The sequence below is a fragment of the Agrilus planipennis genome, unplaced genomic scaffold, assembly GCF_000699045.2.
Source record: "Agrilus planipennis isolate EAB-ADULT unplaced genomic scaffold, Apla_2.0 scaffold127, whole genome shotgun sequence".
NCBI lineage: Eukaryota > Metazoa > Arthropoda > Insecta > Coleoptera > Buprestidae > Agrilus > Agrilus planipennis.
This window is the reverse complement of record NW_020442450.1, coordinates 658,155-681,917: the sequence shown is the minus strand read 5'-3', so window position 1 is coordinate 681,917 and position 23,763 is coordinate 658,155. Positions and strand designations below refer to the sequence as shown.

Below are 23,763 nucleotides of genomic sequence, written 5' to 3'. Positions count from 1 at the left end.
ATTATCAGGCATTTAATAGCATAGTAAGGTCTGACACAAAACAGTACTGTATGAAAATAAATAAAAGTAAAATTAAAATACTGGTATGCAAGGGAAGAAAAAGTAGGAAAAGAGTGATTATAAGGCAGGCGACGAAAAATTAGAAGAAGTGACCGATTTTAGGTATCTACAAAGGCAGGGTCGAGTCGCCTTCAATAAAAAGAAGTCACTTCTATGCTCGAAAAAGGTTGTTAAAAGTGTATGTTTGGAGCGCGGCGCTGGACGAATGCGGAACATGGACGGTGGGCGCTGCGGAAAAGGTTAGAAGCTTTCGAAATGTGTTACCGACGAATGACAAGGATACAGTGGATAGACAAGGTTAGAAATGAAGAGGTATTAGAAATAAGAGGAAAACAGAGGACTCTTCAGCCGTGAAAGTCTAGTCAGAGGCATATTAGAGGCAGAAACAAGAGTTAGGAGGAGTAGAGATAGACCTAGCTTAGATTACTGTTCGCAAATAGTTAAGAATGTGGGTTGTTCTACTTTTAAGAAAATGTGAAGATTAGCTCAGGATAGAAGGTGGACAGAGTGGAGGTGCGTGTCCAACCAGTCTTAGGCATGACGACCTTATGATGATTAATAAGTTCCGCTAATAAGATCAGTGTATAAACATGCCGCATATTATAGGATTTGTGAAGTACCTCTGAAACACATTAAACAAAAATAAGGTTCACCGATGAAAGGGTTTTCTCAAAGCCCGTTTGGTTGACCTAAAAATGATGTCATTCTTTCCTTCACCTTCTACGGTCGGGAAATTTTTTTTTATACCTCTTCAGCGGCATGTTTGATGAACTCGTGTCGTTAGAGATAGAGATCATGAACAATAAAGGAAAGCCATCATCTGTAAATGTGTATTAACTAAAAACAAACTAAGATAAAGATAACAACAAGGCAGCGTCTTTTAAAGACCAATCGACTTTGATGTGAATAAACTCATAAAGGCAATGGGTCGCACCCCAAACGCGCAGCTGAAGGCCTGCGCTGATAACTCGTGTTTCAAAATCAAAATCAGCGCGCTCATTAAAGATCCTGTCTCATCCGAGACGATCCGTTCAAAAGCTCGCGTTGAAACGGCACTAATTCCTGCAACATCTGGATCTTTTATTGTATCGTAGCTGCGAGAGGGTCCTTGGCGTAGGAGAGCTTTACCATCAAAACACCTATTTTCCCTTTATTATTGTATATTGAGGTACAACCATTGTTAGATCAACCTATGCCAAAAGACTTCAACCGACGACAAACCAAAAAACGAAAGTTTTAAGCTTTCCAAGTGAAATTCCCGTACAATTAATCATGAAGCATCAATTAGCAGAAACGAGGATGATAATCGCTATTGATTTTGTAGTAAATGTTACATATTCCAAACTGCTATAAAAGAACATTACGCCTAGCCGTTTTCCTTAATTAATTGGGAGCAACCTATATCAGCGTACGGAACTTCTAAGAACATTGAAGGATTTGTCATAGATTATACCCTATCACTTGCAAATGAGTTTCAAATCGTCTTGATGACAACGAGCGGCAGGATATATTTACGCAAAATTCAAAGGAGAAGTTTAACAGTTAATTACCATTAATTCAACCATAAGATTGAACTTTTAATTGCAGTTTCTTTGAAATTCAAGAATATTTTACAGTAGGTAATAATAAGCATGTTAAAAAAGGCGCAGTTTCTTTGCGAATGAAAGCTTATACGCGAAATTAAAAAATATTATAGGAAAAATGCAAAACAGATCGCTACGATATTTTCAAAATTTTAAATTTAAAACTTTCAATTTAGTCTTATTTAATGTGTCTTCATTCAAGACTCAATAATGGCAACCAAATGCAACTAATCGTGTCGATCTAAACCGATTTTCACTTTTGTAAGAAAAAGCTCTAGTACTACACAGTGAGGGTCAATATTACAATATGACTGAATTAAGTTAATTGTTACCTTCACTTTGAACCTATGGTTAACTAAAATGGATATCACAAAACGTTTTCTAGTCAAAACGTTTAAAAAGAAATTTTGATACAAAATATTCTGCCTAAGAACAGGTCCGGTAGATAATGTGGGTAGGGTGGGTCATCATCATAAGGTCATCAGTCCTAAGACTGGTTGGACACGTACCTCCACTCTTTCCTATCCTGAGCTAAACTTCGCAGTTCCCTAAAACTAGAACAGCCCACATCGTTAACTATTTGCGAAGAGAAATCTAATCTAGGCCTACCTCTACCCCTCCTAACTCCTGTTTCTGCCTCTAATATGTCTCTGACTAGACCTTCATGCCTGAGAAGGTGTCCTACCAACCTATCTCGCCTATTTTTTATTGTTTTCCAAATTCCAGATATTTTACCCACACGCAATTTCACGTCATTCTACACGTGAGACGTGAGTACTATTGAATTTATATTTTTGGATTTGCATCGAGAGTCTCAAATGCTTCTTACATTCGTATTTTGCTAAATTTACGACCTACCCTGAAAATAACCGTTTTAAAAGTATCCCATTAATGTTTTCTATCAATATCCTAACGACAAAATGTATCTACAACAGCTGGGTACCACCTTAAGAATGAAGCATAGGCCGTGTATTTGACTTTTGTTCAAATTTCTGAGAAATCCCGTATCACTTTAACGCGAAAGCAGTAAAAGCTGAAGTTCCACCCTTAAGAAAGAACATTCGGTCTAATTATCCTAATCTCTACGTGATCGAATCATATAGAAAAAAAGAAGCCGATACTGAAATTTTAAATGCTTCTCAAAATTCAGCGACAAAGAAAAGTTTAGAAACGAAGACGAGAGGCAGCTGATATCCATATGAATTCACAATCCCGAAAGATTTTTTTACAGAATCGTTCTTTGAGATGATTGACCATCTTATTTCATCCCTAAAAAGTAGGTCTAAAAATGACCCATTTTTTAAATTGTTGGAACGATGTGCAGTAGATGAATATGTGGACGTTAGTGCTATAAGCTTGTTTTATAAGGGGGATTTTGTTATAGTCAAATTGCTGAGTGACAGGGACCTGTTTCTGTTGTTTTAAAAAGACAAAATGTGCAAGCAAAAAACCTAAAGATAGTTGTGGATTTTTTAAAAAAGTATGAATGGAGTAGGTGAGGGGCTTATACCAGAATATTATTCGCTTGTTCATCACAATTCCGGGCTCATCCTTATCGAATGATAGGAGTTGTTCTATTCGTCATAGTTTATAAACATCTCTTAAGGTCGACAACGTCAGAACAACACTTTTACGTTGGGCAACTGAGCGAGCTTTTGTGTAGCTGTTATTGTTATGTAATATGCTAACTGCTTCTACAATATTATCTTCTATTTTATCCTTTTATTATATTATATATAAAAGAAATTATGAGTGCTGTTAGTACAGGGCAAAGTAATCTTACGTAGTTAGTATCAGCAGTTTCTTATGCTGAGGTGTACGATGTGTTGCATACCTATTAACAAACAATTCCTTTAAAATTAATTTTTCAAACAATTTTTAACACAAAGAAAATGATTAAACAAATTGTTCACAAAAGTGAATTTCGACCATTCGAAGCAATGGTGCTAACAGTTTGGAACTCACAGTGATTAAAAGGGGGGAAGAACTAGTTTAAAATAAAAATCATCAATCGCTTTGCGATATTGAGGCGAGTTGATACGTAAATTGTATCCTTTCAAACACAAAAAAATAAGAACAAAAATCAAATATATCCCGAAAGAACGACTTTTCCAGATTTCAGGGACCGGAAGGTACAACATAGCCTCCCAGAAAAGATACCGCACATTATTGTTTATTAGAAAAGCATCTTAACATCCCTCGCTTGTAAATTGCCACGTCAGACAAAGACGAGGGTTGAGTCCACGCAGGGCTGGTAAGATTCCTTCCTAATAAGGAGTAAATGTGGCTTCTTACTCGGAAAGGAATGTAGCGATTTGGTCCCTGAAAAGTAAAGGAAACATCATACATTCGATAGGGGTATGTTAAAATTATATTTGAATTTGAATTACATTTTTCCTCATCATTGTTAATTAATTGTTGTAGTAGAATTACCAACATTAATGTTGAGGGACCGTTCATATATTACGTCACGTTGGTTTTGCCTATTTTTGACCCTTCCTTACGCAGGTGTTACCCCCCCTCCCTGCTTGTCACGTCACGCTATCATTCGTACGTTTTTGCTAGTGGTTGATTATTTTCAAAGCTAATATTATTTTTGATATTTTAGGAATGTTATTTGAACGAGGTTTGCGACATGACAATGTATAAACATCCCTGAGAAATGTTTAATATTCATTTTAGTTTCGGTACCTATTTCATTTTCTGTTTTCGTTTTTATGTTATTTCAATCTTATTTAAAACGATCCTTCTGTTTGTCGTAATAATTAGTAAAATAGGGGAAGAACTGGTTAATACACATTGTTAAATTTCCTTGTTAAGCATTTGCATCATGCTTCCCTATTTATGCAGGTGATATAACATTTGTCAATTTTTAGGGTTATTATTTGCGTTTAAATATCTAACAGCAATAAAGCATAAGGTGGAACTCGAAGAATAACTAATATTGATTTAATAACTAAAAGCCACCTTGTTAATCTCATATACTTAGTATGCAACTCCCGTCGCCTTCACCAAAATTTCAATAGAATTTTATCAGTATAGAAGTAATATAATATTTTAGTTGGTGTAACGAAATAATTTACAAAAACAAATAATTGAAAAACTTGTATCGTCTATTTAACTAATATCTCAACTATGTGTAGCTGCCCAACCGACGACAAAACGATGAATAAATTTAAGACTAAGTGTGACTCTAGTTTAAGTTAAACTATAATGAAATTGATGTACTACCTACTTATCCATCCACTGTTTAAAATTTTTTCATCCAATGCCCGTGGAATTTTCAATTACTATTGATATGGCAATTTTTGTATAGATTTTTCTAAAATGGCTTCTATTATTACATTATTAGGTACTAACAAGTTGAATAAAAGTATACGTAATGTACAGGTATTTCTAGTTCCAATTAGCAACAGTTTCTTTTGCAGATTATTACGAATATATATTTAATGTGTACACATACTTTGATCTATTTACTTGTCAAAACAAGTTGTAAGGAAAAATTTTACCTAATAAAATTAGAGCATTAGAAAAATATATTAGTGTGTCTGTAATAGGTTGAACAAGTATACATAATATGTACCGTTTTTTCTATGCACAGGTATAGCAAAGCAAATGGTAGTGGTTGTTTAATGGTACCTAATAAATCACCCTAATCCGGAAAACATTGGTTGCATATCTTACTTTTTCTGAATCATGCAGTTCATTAAAAAAAATAAAATATTGCTGTTTGTTTAACATTTAACGAAAATCGGGCTTCGTACTTTTCTTAATAACATCCTAAATTATCATTTGCACAATGCGCAAGGTATAACTCATTACAATGAGGCTGGAATTTATTTAATTCGTTTTTAAAGATTTTTTTTAAAATAAAACAACGCGCTTAGTACTTGTGTAGGTAATAATGAGAGCTTTGATTTGAGACTTGACCACTCTTCCAACTTGCATACATCAAGAATACCTAATTCATTTAATAAGATTTAAAAAATCTCATTTGTCTAGAAACGATTGATATAGGACCTTAAGGACTTTGACAGAGGAGAGAAGAGACGCTTTAAGGTTTTATCGGAAAAATCGAAATAGCCTCTTTTTATGCAATTTTTGGAAAAAAGTCAAACTGAATCAACCTAATTATTAATTACTATAATATAAAAAGATCCAATCTACACAGAAGAACTTGTTTGGTCCAAGAATTGCACTTTTCATTTTTAGGAAAAATTGTTTTCATGCGCATTTTTATTAGAAAAAACAGTTGTTTGATAGCAATCAATACTAGATATTATATGCAACATAATATGCACTCTACGATATGTATGTATAGTATGTACTTGTCACTATTCAGAAAATTTACCTTCCACAGCAAGCAATATTTGAAATTATGGAAACATTTCTGTTAAATATTCATCAGAAATGCATTGTATAGATCATCCATAGAGCACGTCGCAATACAAAGAAGCCTGATTGAACATGCAGATGACTTCAAAGCACTTTAATTTAAATTTAATCGATTCCTTTCCCACCTCCATTAGTACATTGATAATACAACCATAAAAGTAGATATGTGTATAAATATAAAAGAAATGAGAACAAAATAATAACAATGATAGTAATAAGACTGATCCTAAGACTAGTTGGACACGTAGCTCCAGTTTTCCTATCCTGAGCTAATCTTCGCATTTCCCTAAAACTAGAAAATCCCATATTTTCAATTATTTGCAAACAATGATCTACTCTAGGTAGAACAAACAGAAAAGCTCAAAACCCCAACGCCAAAACACAACACTGTAGTTGTCCGAAGCACTTTTCGGTAACAAAGTTACCTTCTTCAGGGACTGAAGTAAACTCTACCTCTACTCCTCTCAATTCCAGTTTCTTCCTCTAATATGTCTCTAACTAGACCTTCATAATTGAGCAGGTTCCCTACTAACCTATTTCGCCTATTTCTTATTGACTTCCATAGACTTCCTCTGTTCTCCTATTCTTTCTAATACCTCTTCGCTTCTAAACTTCTCTGTCTACGGTATCGTCATCATTTGCTGGTAATACTTCTAATCTTTTCTTTTTCGACGCGCTACAAACAACATTTTTAGTATTTCTAAATTAATCGTTCGCGAGCATAGAAGTTACTTCTTTCTAGTGAAGGCGATTCTACCCTGCGCTATCCTTTGCTTTATATCCCTACTACTCATTTCGTCCTGACTTATCTGACTTCCTAAATATCGAAAATCGGCCACTTCTTCTAATTTTTCGTCTCCTATCTTTAAATTCCCTTTTCCCCTTCTTTTTCTTGCCTTGCATACCAGCAATTTTGTTTAACTTTTATTTATTTTCATACGATACTGTTTTATCTATATCACTTCTATTTTATTTAAAAGTATATCTATCTCCTCTATACTGCTATATCATCTGTAAATCTGAGCATACTAATCTTTTGTCCCTGTATATCTATCCCTACAATTATATTGTCATTAATGATGTTAATCGCGTCCTCGATGTATATATTGAAAAGTAGCGGTAACAGTGTGCATTCTTGTCTGACTCCCTTCCTAGTATTTACTTCTCCACATTGCTGCTCCAGCTCTATGACTGCCTGTTGCTCTTTATACAAACTAAGTATCACTTTTCTATTTCTGTAATTCATTCCTACAGTTTTGAGTATATTTAACATCTTGTCCCTTTTAACATTGTCAAAAGCTTTCCTAAATCTATAAATCCTATGTATGCACTCTTTCCTTTTTCTATCGTTTTCTCTATTGTTACCCGAAAAGCTAGAATGGCCTCCCGCGTTCCTCTATTTCTTCTAAATCTAAATTGATCATCCCCTAACAGTTCTTCCGCCCTTTTTTCCATCCTTCTCTGTCCAATTCTGGTTAAGATTTTTGACGCATGGAAAGTTAAGCCAATTGTTCTAAATGTCTCGCACCTATCCGAACTTCTCTTTTTACGTATGGTTACTATCACGTTCCGTATATAATCCTCCGGGATTTTTCCCGTCTCGTAAATTTGACTAACTAGGAAACAACTAAACATACGAATCTTTTACCTCTTGTCCTGCATGTTTTAAAATTTCCGCCTACATTTATTGAATTATTTGTATAAAATTACGAGAAAATACATCAAGTCAAATGAATGCGACCCTGAAAAATTTCGATAAGCGTGAGCATGAACCACCACCTTCAGATTGATTAATACGAACTGCGCTGTTCACGTAAGTACCTACTACCCAGTGATCAAGTAATCAGGTTTGTATTAGTTTGGTCTGAAAGTGGACAGAGTATAGAGATAGTAGCAAAAACTTAACCCTTATTATTACGTAAATGATTCTAAAGAGCGTCATGACTATCGAAGGATAGCAAACACAAGTATCTGCTGCGCTATGACAAACAGCACATCAATTTTACAATTAGTATTAGATATGGATAGCTTGTGACCAAGCGGCATGGCCTAGAGGTCTAGACCATTGCTTAGCATTCGGGAGGACGCCAGTTCGATTCCGGGTCTGTCCGTCTGCCTTGGTCCAAGTTTTTCTGTGGTTTCCTTGGATCACTTAGGCAAATGCTGAGGCAGTAATATTCCACAGATAATCTTTCACTCTCTTCTGTCTTCATTTCGTCCGTCTCATCTTTCTCACCCGAACCACCACCCACCCATTCCCACGATTCCTGAAAGCAGGCTGAAGAGGGCCTTCCGCCCTACCTTCCGGCATAGCCCGGAGGGACTGCCCGCCCACCAGCATTACTGGCTGGTGGGAATGAAACACCCAAAAGTTTTTATAGCTTGTGATTCAGCTCAACTAACGAACGAAGAGATTAATTTATTTGTTTTGCGATAGTTTTAAGAAAAAATGTCTAATATACTTCAATGTATTGCTATTGATAGTTTATGAATTCCATAAAAAGTATCACATCGACTAACGCTTTTAATTTTTTAAGTGACGAATATTTTATTCACCCTCGTTTTCTTCTCCCTATCCCGCATGGTAGGTTTCAACTTTTGAATAAATAAGGAGCAATTCGTTGTAGTTTAGGCTACTGCGAAAATAAAAGTTAAGCCAATCGAATAACTCTTACCTTATTTTGAAGCGTTAATTTCTCAAGTTTTTAGAAAAACATTATTGATCACCACTTAGCTAGTAGTAGGTAAGTTGTAATAAGTCTTGTCATGTAAAGTACGTACAGTATTATCAAGTCAAAATTACTATTGACAGCAGTTAATAAGCAACAGCTTTAATTTTAAATTGAATATTCGTTTAAATTTTCGTACAAATTCAGCAGACGGCAAAAAGTAATTCAAAATAATTAAAACATTTATCAAACGTAGTTTATTTTTCAAATGGTACAATAATTTACGTATCCCCTACCATGTGGTGCTGGAACGAATCATCTCCGATTGAATTGGGGTTGCTAACGGACCCGACTATAAATTTCCTATATTATTTTGCAGAACAAGCACTGGCTTGAACAGGAATGCATTTACCTATGGGCTATTAAGTGTGAATATTACATACTTAGGAAAACCACGGAAAATCGAAGATAAAGCGAAATGCTCAAGGATTGTATCCCGTAATTGTCGTTAAGTATTCGTACAGTTAAATAGACCAGGGGTCAAATATTCGAAACAAAGCCAAATTCTTATGGAAAACGGTGTAATGAAGTCATTAAGTCATAAGATAATTCATCAGTTAGAAAACTGAGTGAATACGCCTTTCTATCCGAATCCAATTCTTGGCAAAGTGGAGCATATCACATCCTTAACTATTTGCGAATAATAATCCTATCTAGAGTTTCCTCAGGTCTCATAAATTAAATTATCCGCTAAATTGTATAATACACTTTCAATATTGGATTCAAGTGCTTATATTTCATTTTAAGCATATAAATTCGTTTTATTGTAACAGATGAGTAAATATATAAATAAATAAATATATAAAATTCGTTTCTTTGTGACATGGTAGAAAATTCGTTTCTTCAATACATTGTGTATAGAGGACTCTATGGAAGTCAATAAGAAATAGGCGAGATAAGTTTGTAGGACATCTTTTTCATGCATGAAGGTCTAGTTAAAGACGTATTAGAAGCAGAAACAGGAGTTAAGAGGAGTAGAGGTAAACCGAAATTAGATTACTGTTCGCAAATAGTTAAGGTTGTGGGATGTTCTAGTTTTAAGGAAATGTCACGATTAGCTCAGTATATAGGAAAGAGTGGAGGTGCGTGTCTAGCCAGTCTTAGGACTGACGACCTTATGATGATGATATACAGGGTTTGTCCGGAAGGTAATAAGACTGAGTCGATTTAAAAAGAATTATTGAGCCAATCGTTACAATTCTTTAAAAACTTTCAAAATAGGTGTCGACGCAGCGCTGTCAGCGCGATTTCCAAGCAATTAAGGCGTCACGGAAGGCATTCTCCCGAATAGCTTTAAGAGCCTCGGTGCATGCTACTTGGATCCCCTCTGTCGTCTCAAAATGCTTGCCTCTCATCGGCCTTGTCAGGCGAGCAAACAAAAAAGTCCTGGGGGGCACATCTGGGCTGTAGGGCGGTTGCGGAAGCGTTAAGATGCCGGCCTTGGTCAGGTAGCTGTCCACAAGAAAGGCGGTGTTAGCCGGGGCGTTGTCGTGGTGCAACTTCCAGTCGGCTACGATGTCTTGTCGGACCCGATTGACCCTTCGTTTGAGTCTTTTGAGTACTTCCACGTAAAACTTGACGGTTTGTCCAGAAGGAACAAATTCATGGTGGACGGTGCCTTTCATGTCAAAAAAGACAATGAGCATTGAATTTTCACTTTGGATTTGCTCATTCTTACGTTTTCTGGGCGAGGAGACGCCGGCTTGTGCCACTCGGAAGATTGCCTCTTTGCTCAGGATCATACTCAAAGATCCACGACTCGTCACCTGTGATTACGTTATTCAAAAATTGGTTGTCACTTTCATACATGTTTAAATTTTCTTGGCACACTTCCACTCGCCGTAATTTCTGGTCGTCAGTGAGCACTTTTGGGATCATCTTCGCGCACACCTTGCGCATGTTCAAACGCACCGTCACAATGTCATGAACCACAGATTTTGGTAAATTTAATATCTGGGCAATTAAACGAATACTTAGTCGACGGTCTGAGTTCAGAACTTCGCGCACACGAGTCACATGTCGGTGTTTGTCGAAGTCGAAGGTCTTCCAGCACGGTCTTCATCGGCGACCTCTTCCCGGCCCTCTGAAAAGGTCTGGTGCCACCGAAACACACCACTTCTGGCTAAAGGAACATCTGGGTAAGCCTGCTTGGTCATATCAAACGTCTCTGTCGCAGATTTACCGAGTTTCACACAGAATTTAATCGCGTACCTCTGCTCTAACGAACGCTGCATTTTCAGCTTGCACCACTCACAGAAACACGTCGCGCGAAAAAGCCTGTTCTGACTCTCCAGGTGCTCGGAGACAACTCACCAGACGCTCGTTCGTTAGCTAGGAATGCCCTCTACCGAATCCAGTAGGTGCGCGCACGCTCCGAAGTACAGTCGCGGAGGAAGGAAATCAGTCCTATTACTTTCCGGACAAACCCTGTATGTAACATGCAATACTAGAAAATTCAGAAATCCACGTTATTATTGAAGGACCCTCGTATATTCATTTAACGATAGCAAGTACTGCAGTGCGGTTATCACGGTAATTGCAAGAATTACTTTCATTAGTGTATTCATCCGGTTCACTTAACGTTGAAGCTGTAGAAGAAGCATTTTTCAACCCTTTTAACCCATTTCGCAATGCTCAAATGCTTCTCAAACGTGGCTCTAATTAATATCTTATTTAATGGTACTAATCAATAAGGCTGATTATCATTACGCTTTAGGTTTTCCGCAATCTGACATTTTTAATTAACAGATATAGGGAAGTAGTCCTAAAGTATTCGCTAACGAATCATTAGGAAAATCAATACGGTTTTATCATCATTAAATTAATGAATGGCAGAAAAACAAAACTGCTTAAAAATTGCAAACTATAGCTCGTCTTTCTATGTACAGACACCATGAAAAAGAAAGAACTCGTAAAGCACGTAATACATAGTGATGTTGTATGTCCAATATTTTTTGGGTATTTGTACCAATTTTTACTGATTTGTACCATGTATCTAGACACCACCGTAGCCAATGGATTAATCACTAGAAAAAGTTTCGAAAATTGACTTACCGGACTTGGGGATGGGCATCCAGCATAGCCCGCATTAGCGTCGTTCCGGATCTGGGCACTCCTCCAATAAAAATCAGTGGCATTTCCCTATTATACGGATAAGATCTATAGTCCAATCCTGTTATATATTTGTCTGCAGCTACCATGGCGGACGCGGACGAAAGCGAATCGTCGAATACAGACGTGTAACACAAGGGACCGACCAACATTGCCAACGCGCCCGCACAGAACAATATACCGGTCAAAAGCAGAGTCCGCTTCCGAGAGCCATTGCGGCCCAGGATCGTACGGAAGGTCATGACTCTAGAGAAAGCGCTACTTCGATATTGCGATGCGTTTTTCACTACAACTCCCTTCGGCAATACATCGCTGATTGCCGAAAGCTAGGCCAGGAACCAACTAGGATTATCCTGAAACAAAAAGAAAAACTTGGATAAACTTTAATGTTCAATGTCCGATTTATTCCAAAATTTCTCAAACACTCTTGCAATAACATCAAAAAAAAAACTATGGAAGTGGAGAACAATCTTCAAATATTTTTACCTACGCCAAGGATAACAACATTAAACATCCTCATCCATTCTATTCTTTTGAGATGTGAAATCCTTACAGGATCTGAATCGGGGACCAAATCGACCCTGTCTGCCTGGTCATCTGATGTGACTGACAGACGGAACAAAATCGACCCTGTGTTTAAATGTCTACTTCAAATGTTATGCAACTATCTCGTCTATTTCTTATTGACTTCCATAGCTCTCTTTGTTCTCACGCTCTTTCTAATATCCAATCTACTTCATCTACGATATCTTCATCATTCGCCTGTAAGACCACATTTCAAACGCTTCTAACCTTTTCTTTCCACCGCGTCCAGTGTCCAAGTTTCGCACCTGTATACTGCAGTGCTTCAAACATCATCATCATCATCATAAGGTCATCAGTCCTAAGACTGGTTGGACACCTACCTCCACTCTTTCCTATCCTGAGCTAATCTTCGCATTTCCCTAAAACTAGAACAACCCACATCCTTAACTATTTGCGAACAGTAATCTAATCTAGGTCTACCTCTACCCCTCCTAACTCCTGTTTCTGCTTCTAATATGTCTCTGACTAGACCTTCATGCCTGAGAAGGTATCCTACCAACCTATCTCGCCTATTTTTTATTGACTTCCATAGAGTCCTCTGTTCTCCTTTTCTTTCTAATACCTCTCCATTTCTAACCTTTTCTACCCACGATATCCTCATCATCCGCCTATAACACCACATTTTGAACGCTTCTAACCCTTTCTTTTCCGCCGCTCCCACTGTCCATGTTTCGCACCCGTACAACGCCGTGCTCCAAACATACACCTTTAACAACCTTTTTCGAATTTCTAATTTAACCGTTCGCGAGCGTAGAAGTGACTTCTTTTTATTAAAGGCGACACGACCCTGCGCTATCCTCTGCTTTATATCCCTACTACTCCTTCCATCCTCACTTATCTGACTTCCTAGGTATCTAAAATCAGCCACTTCTTCTAATTTTTCGTCTCCTATCTTTATATTCGCTCTTTTTGTAAAAGGTGAGTCGACACTGCGCTATTCTTTGTTTATATATCTCTACTGCACCTTCCATCTTGGATTATCTAACTTCGTAAATACCAAAAATCAGCGACTTAATTTTTCATCTCCTATCTTTATATACACCCTTTTCCTACTTTTTCTTCCCCTGCATATCAATATTTTTATTTATTTAGCATATTACGTTGAAGCATCAATATTATTCTACAAAACTTTTGTAATGCAAGAATGCTACAACTAATATGTCAAAATATTACATTTATCAACAAACTTATAATATATGTATAATAATACATATACACCTTATAATTTTTTTTATACTTTATTCTACTACTGTACACTGTAAACTCCATTCCAATTAAATTTTGTTTATCATAAGATTTATTCGTTCCGCAACTTAGCGTTTTAAATGCCAATTTCACTATGTTAATCTCTGTAACATAAAAGTAATGGCTTGTAGAAAATTGTAACGAATTTTAACTACGCATTCATAAATAAATTAATGCTGCATAACCGATCGTCAATTGAATTACATCGACATAAATCAACCCTATTGTCAAGACCTAATTTAAATCAATAAAAATTTATTTACAAAAAATCAATTAAAATCAATTAATTTAACTGTAAGTTACAAAACTGGCAAATAATAAATTGTACAAAGTCGTGAAACACATCATTTAGACACGGGTAATTATCAATATTACAGGAATGTAACAGATAATAAAAATCAATTATTAATTGTGTAATATTCGTGGGTTTAACAAAACTAACTTCTATGACTGATAACGACAAAAACTATTTATTTACACTAGTTATTAAAGAACTTAAAAACACTATTAAATTATTACTAAACTTAGGTTATGAATTATTCTATTTATTTACACTACTGTTGATATATCACTATTCACTGCGCTATTTATTTCACTGCTATTACTGTCAATTTATTTCTGGATTCACTTCTGCAACGGTCAATTTATTTCTACTACTCTCGGCGATCGTCTCTTCCTTTAAATACTCTTTTGTTTACTTTCTGGAACCTTCTGGAAACATCCGGATAGTTTATTTTTTCTTTGAACTGTTTAACTACTTTCCCAGAACGCAGGTACGACACGCACATTTACAAATACGGCGCACATGAAGAAAGGCGCCCGAGGCTGGTCGGCGAATCGATAAGCCCTTCACGCACACGTGTACCCCATCGCACACAAACACACTCGTGCTCGCTGCAATTGGAAACCTGCTGACTTTACTAAAAGCCGGTAAAAAATTAAATTAATACACATTCATATTCTTAACGAACTGATTTGAGGTTTATATTTAAATAAAAGTCTAAAGCAACAAGAAATTATTTACTCATCATAAGTAAAGAAAAACTCAAATCACTGTATATCATCTAACGTTAAAAGCACCCTGTATATCTCCTTAAATGTAACTCTACGGAGAATTAAATTAAAAGTATAGAAGGTATTGTTATTTCATTCAAATGGGAGTTAACGCATTGGATTAAGTAGGCACGGTACCACAGGGCGTGTTCAAAACTTAGCAAATCACTACAATTCCAAGTTGAAACAAGAAAGAAGATACGTCCATTTTCACAGACGATGTTAATCGTCCAAACTATATATGGAGTCCTTTGGGGAAGTAGTCTTTTAACCCTAATTTCTTTGAAACCATCCTTTGCAGCTGAAAACCGAAGCCTTCCTCGTGGATGAGAGATGGAAGGTCATGTTACTATACAACCTTCATGAGGCTGCAGGATTCGGTTGAGGAACATTAGCGGCATGTACGCAAAAACTACACTTATTTTTATTATATACATTGAACATTGATACGAGGGTACGCTTTTAAGTTCGCGGAATGGGTAGATAGATCATTAGTGAGGGCACTTCGAGTCATTAGGAATTACTAAAGTCAGCGCAAAATAGATGCCGAGAATTCTCACTCAACAACAGCGCGTGGAGTGTTCTTACGCGTTTTTGGACCTCTGTAGTGAAGATAAAGATGGAGTAGTGACTCGAATTGTTATTGAAGACAAAACTTGGGTTCATCATTATGATCCTGAGTGAAAACAGGCACAAAAAAGGCATTCCACCACCACCCAAGAAGTTTCAGGTGTCACAGTCGGCTGGGACAATCATGGCGACAGTCATTTGGGACTCAGAAAGGATCCTGTTAATCGATTATAAAGATAAAGGTACCTTCATAACCGGAGAATAGTATGCTTCAATCCTAGAGCGGTTAAAGGAAGTAGTCAAAGAAAAAAGAAGAGGAAAATTGACCAAAGGTGTCCTCCTGCAGGACAATATATCTGTTCACAAAAGCCGTGTTGCGATGGCTGCCCTACAGAAGGTGGGCTTCGAAATTCTGGCTCACACACTCTACAGTGCTGACCTAGCTCCCAGTGGTTATTATCTACTCCTAAACTTGAAAAAAAGTCTTCGTGGGAAGAAATTTTTCAGCGACGAAGAAGTGAAGGATGCAATTTTGGCGTATTTTTCAGACAAAGACAAAGTACGTAAGTTAACTGAAAGATAGGAAAAAGGTACAGCCTACTTCAATTTGTTAGAATTGTGACCTTTAAGAAATCTGCGCGAAGATAGAAAAGATATACACTAGGCGTGAGCAAGACAGAAATAGTTGGAACAAGCTTGAACGAGCAGAGCTCTCTATGGGCGGTCTTAGGAGATCGGCTAGAACTGTACAGTACTAGACGAAAATGTTTAGCAATTTCTTAAAAAACAATGTACATAAATTAACAATAGAAAACAAAGCAAAGGTTTTATAGGTGTGTAGAACGTTAAGTTAACTCACTTGTTATTATTTTTGGCTGAATATGCTTTTAAATAAAGCATATTCATAAATTTTAACGAGGCAGATTAAGTAATTTTGCAAATGGTACTGTACACTTTTATTTACTTCTCGTTCGATGATCGGTGGAGAAATGAGCTCCGCAGACAAATATGATTGAATTTAGAATTATGCTACGGCGCATCCTAATAAAGGGAAGGGGCATATCTCCAACTTCTTGAAACGAACAGTATAAGGGTAGCAGGTGAATATATTAAAAAGGGAAAATAAATTCATACTTTTATTTCCCTCATACATTGATATAAATTGATTACCTGTGACATTGATACTCCGGATAGTTTATCCTTTCCTTTATGAATACGTTGTTTCACGAATTTGAAGCGTCTATTATTCTCAATTTTGTAATTTACAACTAAATCTATTGTTTATTCTTTTGCCTAATAAATTGTTACAGACTTAAATTAAGTCTTGACAATAGGGTAATTCATTGTCGATGTAGTTTAATTGTAGATCGGTTACACAGCATTCATTGTGATAACCAGTAACAGTTTTCTACAAGCCATTACTCTTATATAATTCACAGGGATTGACTTAGTGTCATTGGCATTTGCAATATTAATTTGATAGATCTGCGCAAATAAATCATGATAAACAAAATTTAATTGATATTTACATACGGATGGCATTAGTAATTTAGCAGTATGGTTTGTTTAATAATGCAGGGTAACACTAAAATATACGTACAATATAGCAAAGTTTGTTGATAATTGTATATACAGTGTAAACTCTATATAACGACACTTAAGGGACTGAACATTTTTCGGCGTTATAAAGAGTGTCGTTAAATGAAGAGAAATAAAAGATATTATTTTATTATTCTATAATAATATGCATTTACCAATATTAGCACACATTTTGCACACGAAGATGAAAAACCGAAAAAGACCAAAGAGTATGGAGAAAAAACGAATTTGTTTTATCAGAAAGATTTAGTTAGACTGGGATGTCAGAATAGGACGACCAGACACTGGGAAAAATAAAGAAAAAAAAATATGCAAGATATGGAAATTCGAGCCAGGTGAGTCAGTTGAGCATGTTTTTGAGAGATGTAGAATAATCAGTAAAAAATACAAAACAAATAGGAAATTCAAATAAAAGAAAGATAATCTGAAAATGACGAGGGAAATCTTGTGCAAGAGGAAAATGGCAAAACGGCAAGTGGGATAGAATATTTAAGTGAAAAGATTTAAACAAATAAAATTTTAAAATTTATGTATATAAAATAAATAACAATTATGAAATTTTGTAGACATTGTCGGGGCTACAGAAAAGTACCTTTTGCACAGAGGATAAAATGCTGTTTCCAAGGGATAGAAAAATTAGTTTTACATAATGGTCGATAATCTTTGACATGTATTTAGGACATCAACGCAACCGAAGCTACGGGTAAAATCTACACTAAGTACATAACTAAAAAAAACAGGTACAACACATTTTTAACACATAATGCAAAGGGCATATTAAGTTTAAAAATAGGTACAGGTCGGACGGAGGAAGCTGGCGAATTAAAATGGCGTGGATGCGCGATGACAAAAGTAGGCAATTTTAGGTATAACAATTACAGCCCTCTTTCTTCAGTATCCCTATCAGGGGCGTAGATTAAATATTTAAAAGCAGGGATCAATATGCAAAATTAAATTAAAAGATTAATTTATTCGGTTGGTTTGCTTGTTGTAGATATTTAAAGTTTATATAAAAAAGAAATAGGCGCAAGTAAGAGACATACAAACAGAAGAACAAATTGTTGATGTCGGTGATAGTGATAGTAATTCCGATGAGAACAATGAATGTGAAAACCAACTACAAAACAAACACAAGCATTGGGTTTACTTTTTCTTTTCTCAAAGTTATGTTTCTATATTATTTCCTAGTACGCTATTGTCCTATCTGTATTAATACAATAGTTTACGCCTTTTGAAAGCTTATTTGTAAATCGGTTCCGAGTGATTTACCCAAATAAGCCATAAATGGGCAAGTACCTGCGCGGCCGCTCGCCAACTTCCTCCGTCCGACCTGTACATAGGCAGTACATTCTGCCTAGAAGGCATTTGTAAAATTGTTAAATTACAACAAAATCTATTTAACTTTAAATTTAATATATTGGCAAAATTCAAATTGGTTTCCAACATTTCTGTACCTGCGCCCCCCCTTAAAAAAAATTGTTGCGCCCCCTTAATTTTTCTAACAATCTAATTTCATAAATACTCAACTGATATTATAATTTATTTAATGGGCTACAAAATAATATAAGTACTTTATTATGTAAAAATATNATGTATTATAAGAAATAATAATTTTCGCGGTAAGAATTATGGATTACGTATACCTATTTTGCTTATTCATTTTTTTGACACCTATTCGACTTTTTTTGGTTTGTATTCGAAAATGATATTTCGGAAACAGCTGCATGCCCCCCTTGCAACAGTCTCTAGGGGGCGCGCCCCACAGGTTGGAAACCACTACCATAAGCAATTATTTCTATTACATCAAGAAAATAATCAATATATTACTATTCATAAGACGACTAACTTCTTTCTAAACTGATATTACATTAATAATACGTGTCAATTCACAGATGTGATTAGAATGCATAAATGAAAGTGGAAATAGAAATTTTTTAGGGTCGCACTGACGTGCCAGTTGTTGTTTAGCAATTCGTTCCAGATAAGAACAAACCTACACACTATTACAAGAACAACAAAAATTTAAAATGCACAAGAAGCAGCAGACAGTATTAGCAACAGAATAACAATAATAATAATAAAATAACAACTTTTGTAATAATACCGACAGTTCTGTTGAATACAATTGACCTCTGAAAAACAGCCACGCTCTTCTATTAAATATTACAAAACAACCGAGCATGTGGTCGGACAATTGGTTTTTTTTAATGCTTTTATTAATGTTATTTTTCATGTTTGTACATGCAGGTCACTCAATGCTCAACACCTTAACGAGCGGTCGAACACAAAAGCTTCAACGGTTAGTTGCATAATTTTCTGTGAAATTCTATTAACTGGCGAATTTTATCAAACGTGTAAATATCTTCTGTAGAGCGTTTAATTAGATGTTAATTGCTATCTATTTAACTCGCTCACTTTAGAGAAAGCTTGCCATACAATACCAACCGCCGAAACATTGAATTAAAATCTAAAATTCGTTTTATTACGTTATATATTTCAAAAATTGAAACATGCAATTATTATTTCAGAATTTAAATCAAATGTTGGTAAAATGTTGTTTTGATCCAACGAACACGAAGTAACATTGTTTTAAAAGAAAAGGGAAAAAGACGAATAAATGACATTTTGGGTCCATTCTGAGTTTGAAAAAATAAATTATAGTTTAAGAAAACTAAACTAAAAAACACGCCTCAATCGCAAATCGAAACGAAAGAGCGGAAAATAACTTTTAATTATTGATTAGTTATTCAACAGCCATAGAATAACTCAATATACTTCAATCATTTTCAATGATTCTAAAATTAAAATAAAGTGATAAAAAAAATTAATTTCGTTGTAAAAAAGCGTGGGGTGCTTGATATTGATTGTTGTAAATATATCAGTAAAATCTATTTATAAAAGTAGTAATTATAAAAATATAATCAAAACCACCCCACATTTCAGATGGCTAGTTAGGAAATGTATAGATGTTCCAGGAAATATGTCTAATATAATTTATTTCACACATTTCCGTGCGATTTTAGGAATTATATACATTTCCTAGGAATTGTCTACAATGACGGATATCATACATTTCCGGTAACATATATACATATAATACTCAACTGCGACTAGCCAGACCATCAGTAGATTATTTTTATTCAATCAACGTAATTTTTATTGTTAAAGTGATATGTCCAGAATAAAGAATGATGAAGAATTACTGCTTCTTGTAGCAATATTGGGCACTGAAGTAAATGTCACATGATTTTTTTTAGGGCATTGGTAATTAAAGTGGAAACAACTAAAAAATTGTCAATACATCTATGTAGCACACAAGCTCTAAAATGTGTGTATATTTTTGTAATTGAGGTTTAATAAATCATACAATGTTTTACATATTGTTGCTAAAATGTTCCATCCATTCAAACTAAATTTCACGCGTGCACAGTTTCAAAACCATCTCTGCTGCGTTTGAAGGCTAACGCAATTTTAACACTTGAGTTTTTGAGTTGGAAATTTTGATCATTTTCGCGCATTAATCTTTTTCCAATTAACTCGAAATTGTTTCTCGTTTATCCTTTAGTAAGGAAACGTACAATTCGCAGTTGCATTAGCGTCTCGAACGACCATATTTCAGTCCTTATCTGCAGCCCATTTGAATACCGACATCGGCGACGCAGTCAACGTCGGACGTCGGGACGCGATGCGTCGTCGGTTAAAAATAAATAACTAATGCGATTAGTAGTAGTAGTAGTAGGAATAATTGTAAAGTTCNTTAATATTTATACCACAGACTCCTACGGGCATTTGGAGCATAAAATGTTATAACACTTGACTTTTGAAACAAAATAAAAAATTATAAAATTATAACAGTTTTGATGCCGGCCCTGATCAATCGTAAATTAATTACGATTGCCAACTGATCGTAGAAAAATTCACCTTCAGTAGGTCGGAATCAGCTGCTTTTTGGGTAATGTTATTGTTTATGTTTGGTATTAACTTACGGATCAGCCGAAGAAAATGCATTCGCGTTAAGATCCATTAGATGACTGAACATGTTAGAAAAACTACGTATCTATCACAATCGAAAATCCCATGATCGTGAACTGAAGTGGACCTAATATAGCCCATGACGTCGAGTATTATGTTAAATTAAATAAAAAAGAAATTTTAACGACTACGGAATAGTTAGAAGCGGTGCACAAACAACCCTCATCACCCAGCGTTTGGTAAAGGATTGTAACATAACGTACTAGTGTACGAAAACAAATGTATGTGTTATGGTTGTAAAAGTTGAGACAAGGTGCAGACCTACTTTGACCATTCCCATGTGTTAAACGTTAGTTTTGCCTGGCAGGGCTCATTAACCCCACGTGGGGTAATACAAGGATGTGTCCAAGTTGGTTATTTTGTTTTCATTAAATGTAAAAAGCTAAATATTGATATATCCTCGTATAATTACACTGCTGGAAGTGACTGGAATAAATACACATAATGTCGTAGTTTCTAACAGGTTGTTCAGTTTGCTTTGGATTGTTGTGTTAGTTTATTTATTTAGTGGTCATTTCATAAAAGACTATTACAATAAGCACAATTAGTAGTGTGATAGTGCATTCTAGTAGGGTTCTTATTCAACCGTCAGTTGGTGGTGAGTTACATTACCAATGCCTATCGTATAATTCGAAACGTCGCTGTCATCAGTGTTGCATTGAGGCGAACGGCGGACAATTTAAACATTTTTTATAAAAGGTTCGCATTTCTTTTCACTTTTACCTTTTTTTTTACAAGGTGGAAGTGCATTCGGCTTATTCCCGGTAGGTACTCGTTACATCCCCACAAGATCAGCTGAGCGACGTTAGTCGCCTACATCCAGGCCCGTAATGAAACAAATTGTACGTTCAAATTTACAAAGACGATTTGCGAGCTCAATTGTCACTGGATTGAAAAATTGTATAACACTTTTTTGTTGTATTTTGTGTCAGGAAGCCATGTTTTCTTTTTTAATTATTATAAATGGGACACACTGTATATAGTCCAATCGGTAGATAATTTTCGCTACATGAATTTGTTACTGGATGGGAGTAGTTCCTTGTTGTAGACGGGGAAAAGGTAAGCATTCCTGTATATTTTTAAACTGAAAAAGTGTGCATTAACAAATGGGAAAGGTCTAAAGTTAGCAAAAACCAGATTTTTAGATCTAGAAGGCAAGATATGCTTTTTAGAAAAAAAGCTTCAAATAAAAATTGTAGAGAAATTAAAAACCTCTAATTTGAGCCGCAGTACGATTAATTTTGTCAATTAATAAAATCGTCAACAATTTCCATTTCTTGTAGATATATTGATAGTTTATTGCAAAAATTACTTTTTCTATTATTTTATCACATTGAAATGAAGGTTCTTAAATTCGGAATCGAACTAGTTTTTGTGGGCATAAATTCAATTTGTTAGTGAGATATTTTAAATTGTTTATCCCAATAAAGAATAATAATTGTTGTCATAATAACAGTTCAGCTATATTGATATATTCTTGTTCACGAAAAAAAGTAAACACAAGAACTATTATATCGAAATAAGAAATAATAATTTTTTTTTTTCTCCGATAGAATTACTTGGCACTGCCGCGTACCTATCCGGCCGGATCCTAAAAAAAATACCGGATCCGCAGCGTAGCGAATCTATAGCGGGTATATACCTGGCCCATCCCTATTAAGGATAAGAGCATTGGTTAAAGGTAAAAATACACATCATTACAAAGCACTATCTACCATCCCTATTATAGTACAACCCGCTTCCAACAATTCTCGACTTGTTTGAGCATGTGTTTAATTAAAACGGCAGTTATTAAATGCTTCCCATCAAGGTTGGGTTGTTAATTCTCTAAATGCATCTGCGAAAACGATATAATTTCACGACTGACATCACGACGAACTGCACCAACAACAACAACAACGACGCGACGGCACATGTGGGATTAGGACTTTTAATGAGAAATTCTCATTACGATTCCAAAACCACAGGATCAATAATAATATAATCGTTCGCCGGTTGTGTGACCCACTAATAGTAACACATGAGCATAATACGCTGGTACACCATGCAAAAGTGTTACTTAACATAAAATTTTGAAATCAGGCAATTTACTTGCGACAGTTTCTGCTGTGCTAATAAATAATGAAGGTACTAATTTTAATTAATCTCGTAAAGTCCTTATGTTGATTCGTTAACCAGGAAGACCATAATAATTGAATCTTAATTAATGTTCTGTGTTTTTAAATTAGTCAGTGGCGACGCAAATGTGAGGGCGGCAAAAATGTTTTTTTCGGTATTAGATAGAATCAAGTCCGCCGCACTATTACTATTTTGGTTTGCATAAATACTAAGATTTTTGTGTTGATAAAATAGTCAATATACAACAAGTAAACAGTTTTTCGTTCATATTCTGCTCACTTAATTTTCAGATAACAGAATAGTAGATAATTTTTGCAAAAATGCTCAGATCATTTAGTTCTCATTAGCGAGCGTCTAATTAACCTTTAATGCGTGACTAAAATATGTAGCAGGTTTTTGTGTTTAAAGCTGCTTTTATGTCAACGTATTGCCTAAATCAGGGATTCCTTTATGTTAACCCGTAATGGAAAATAATAAAAACATTTAATTCTTAACTGGTCTGCCTCAGACGCATTTAATAAACATTTAATTACTGTACGAGGGTGGATTGATAAGTTTCCGGCCTAACCAAGAGATGACGCCACTAGGCCTACCTTGAGGTGACATTCTATAGTACCATCCTTGGATAGCTTGTAGCTATAGTTTCAGCCCGATCTCCTTGCTAGTGTAGGTTTGACAGCACG

At 35.5% G+C, this 23,763-nt stretch overlaps 1 protein-coding gene across 1 annotated transcript in view; it reads right to left on the bottom strand.

Moving 5' to 3' along the window:
• The window catches only part of LOC108736474 (protein-tyrosine sulfotransferase), a 241,466-nt gene that overhangs the window by 85,923 nt on the left and 131,780 nt on the right, over positions 1-23,763 (bottom strand). The window contains exon 4 of the mRNA XM_025980499.1: positions 11,822-12,231. Coding sequence (XP_025836284.1) covers positions 11,822-12,120 — 299 coding nt within the window. The 5' untranslated portion in view covers positions 12,121-12,231. The remainder of the gene's footprint in view (positions 1-11,821; positions 12,232-23,763) is intronic.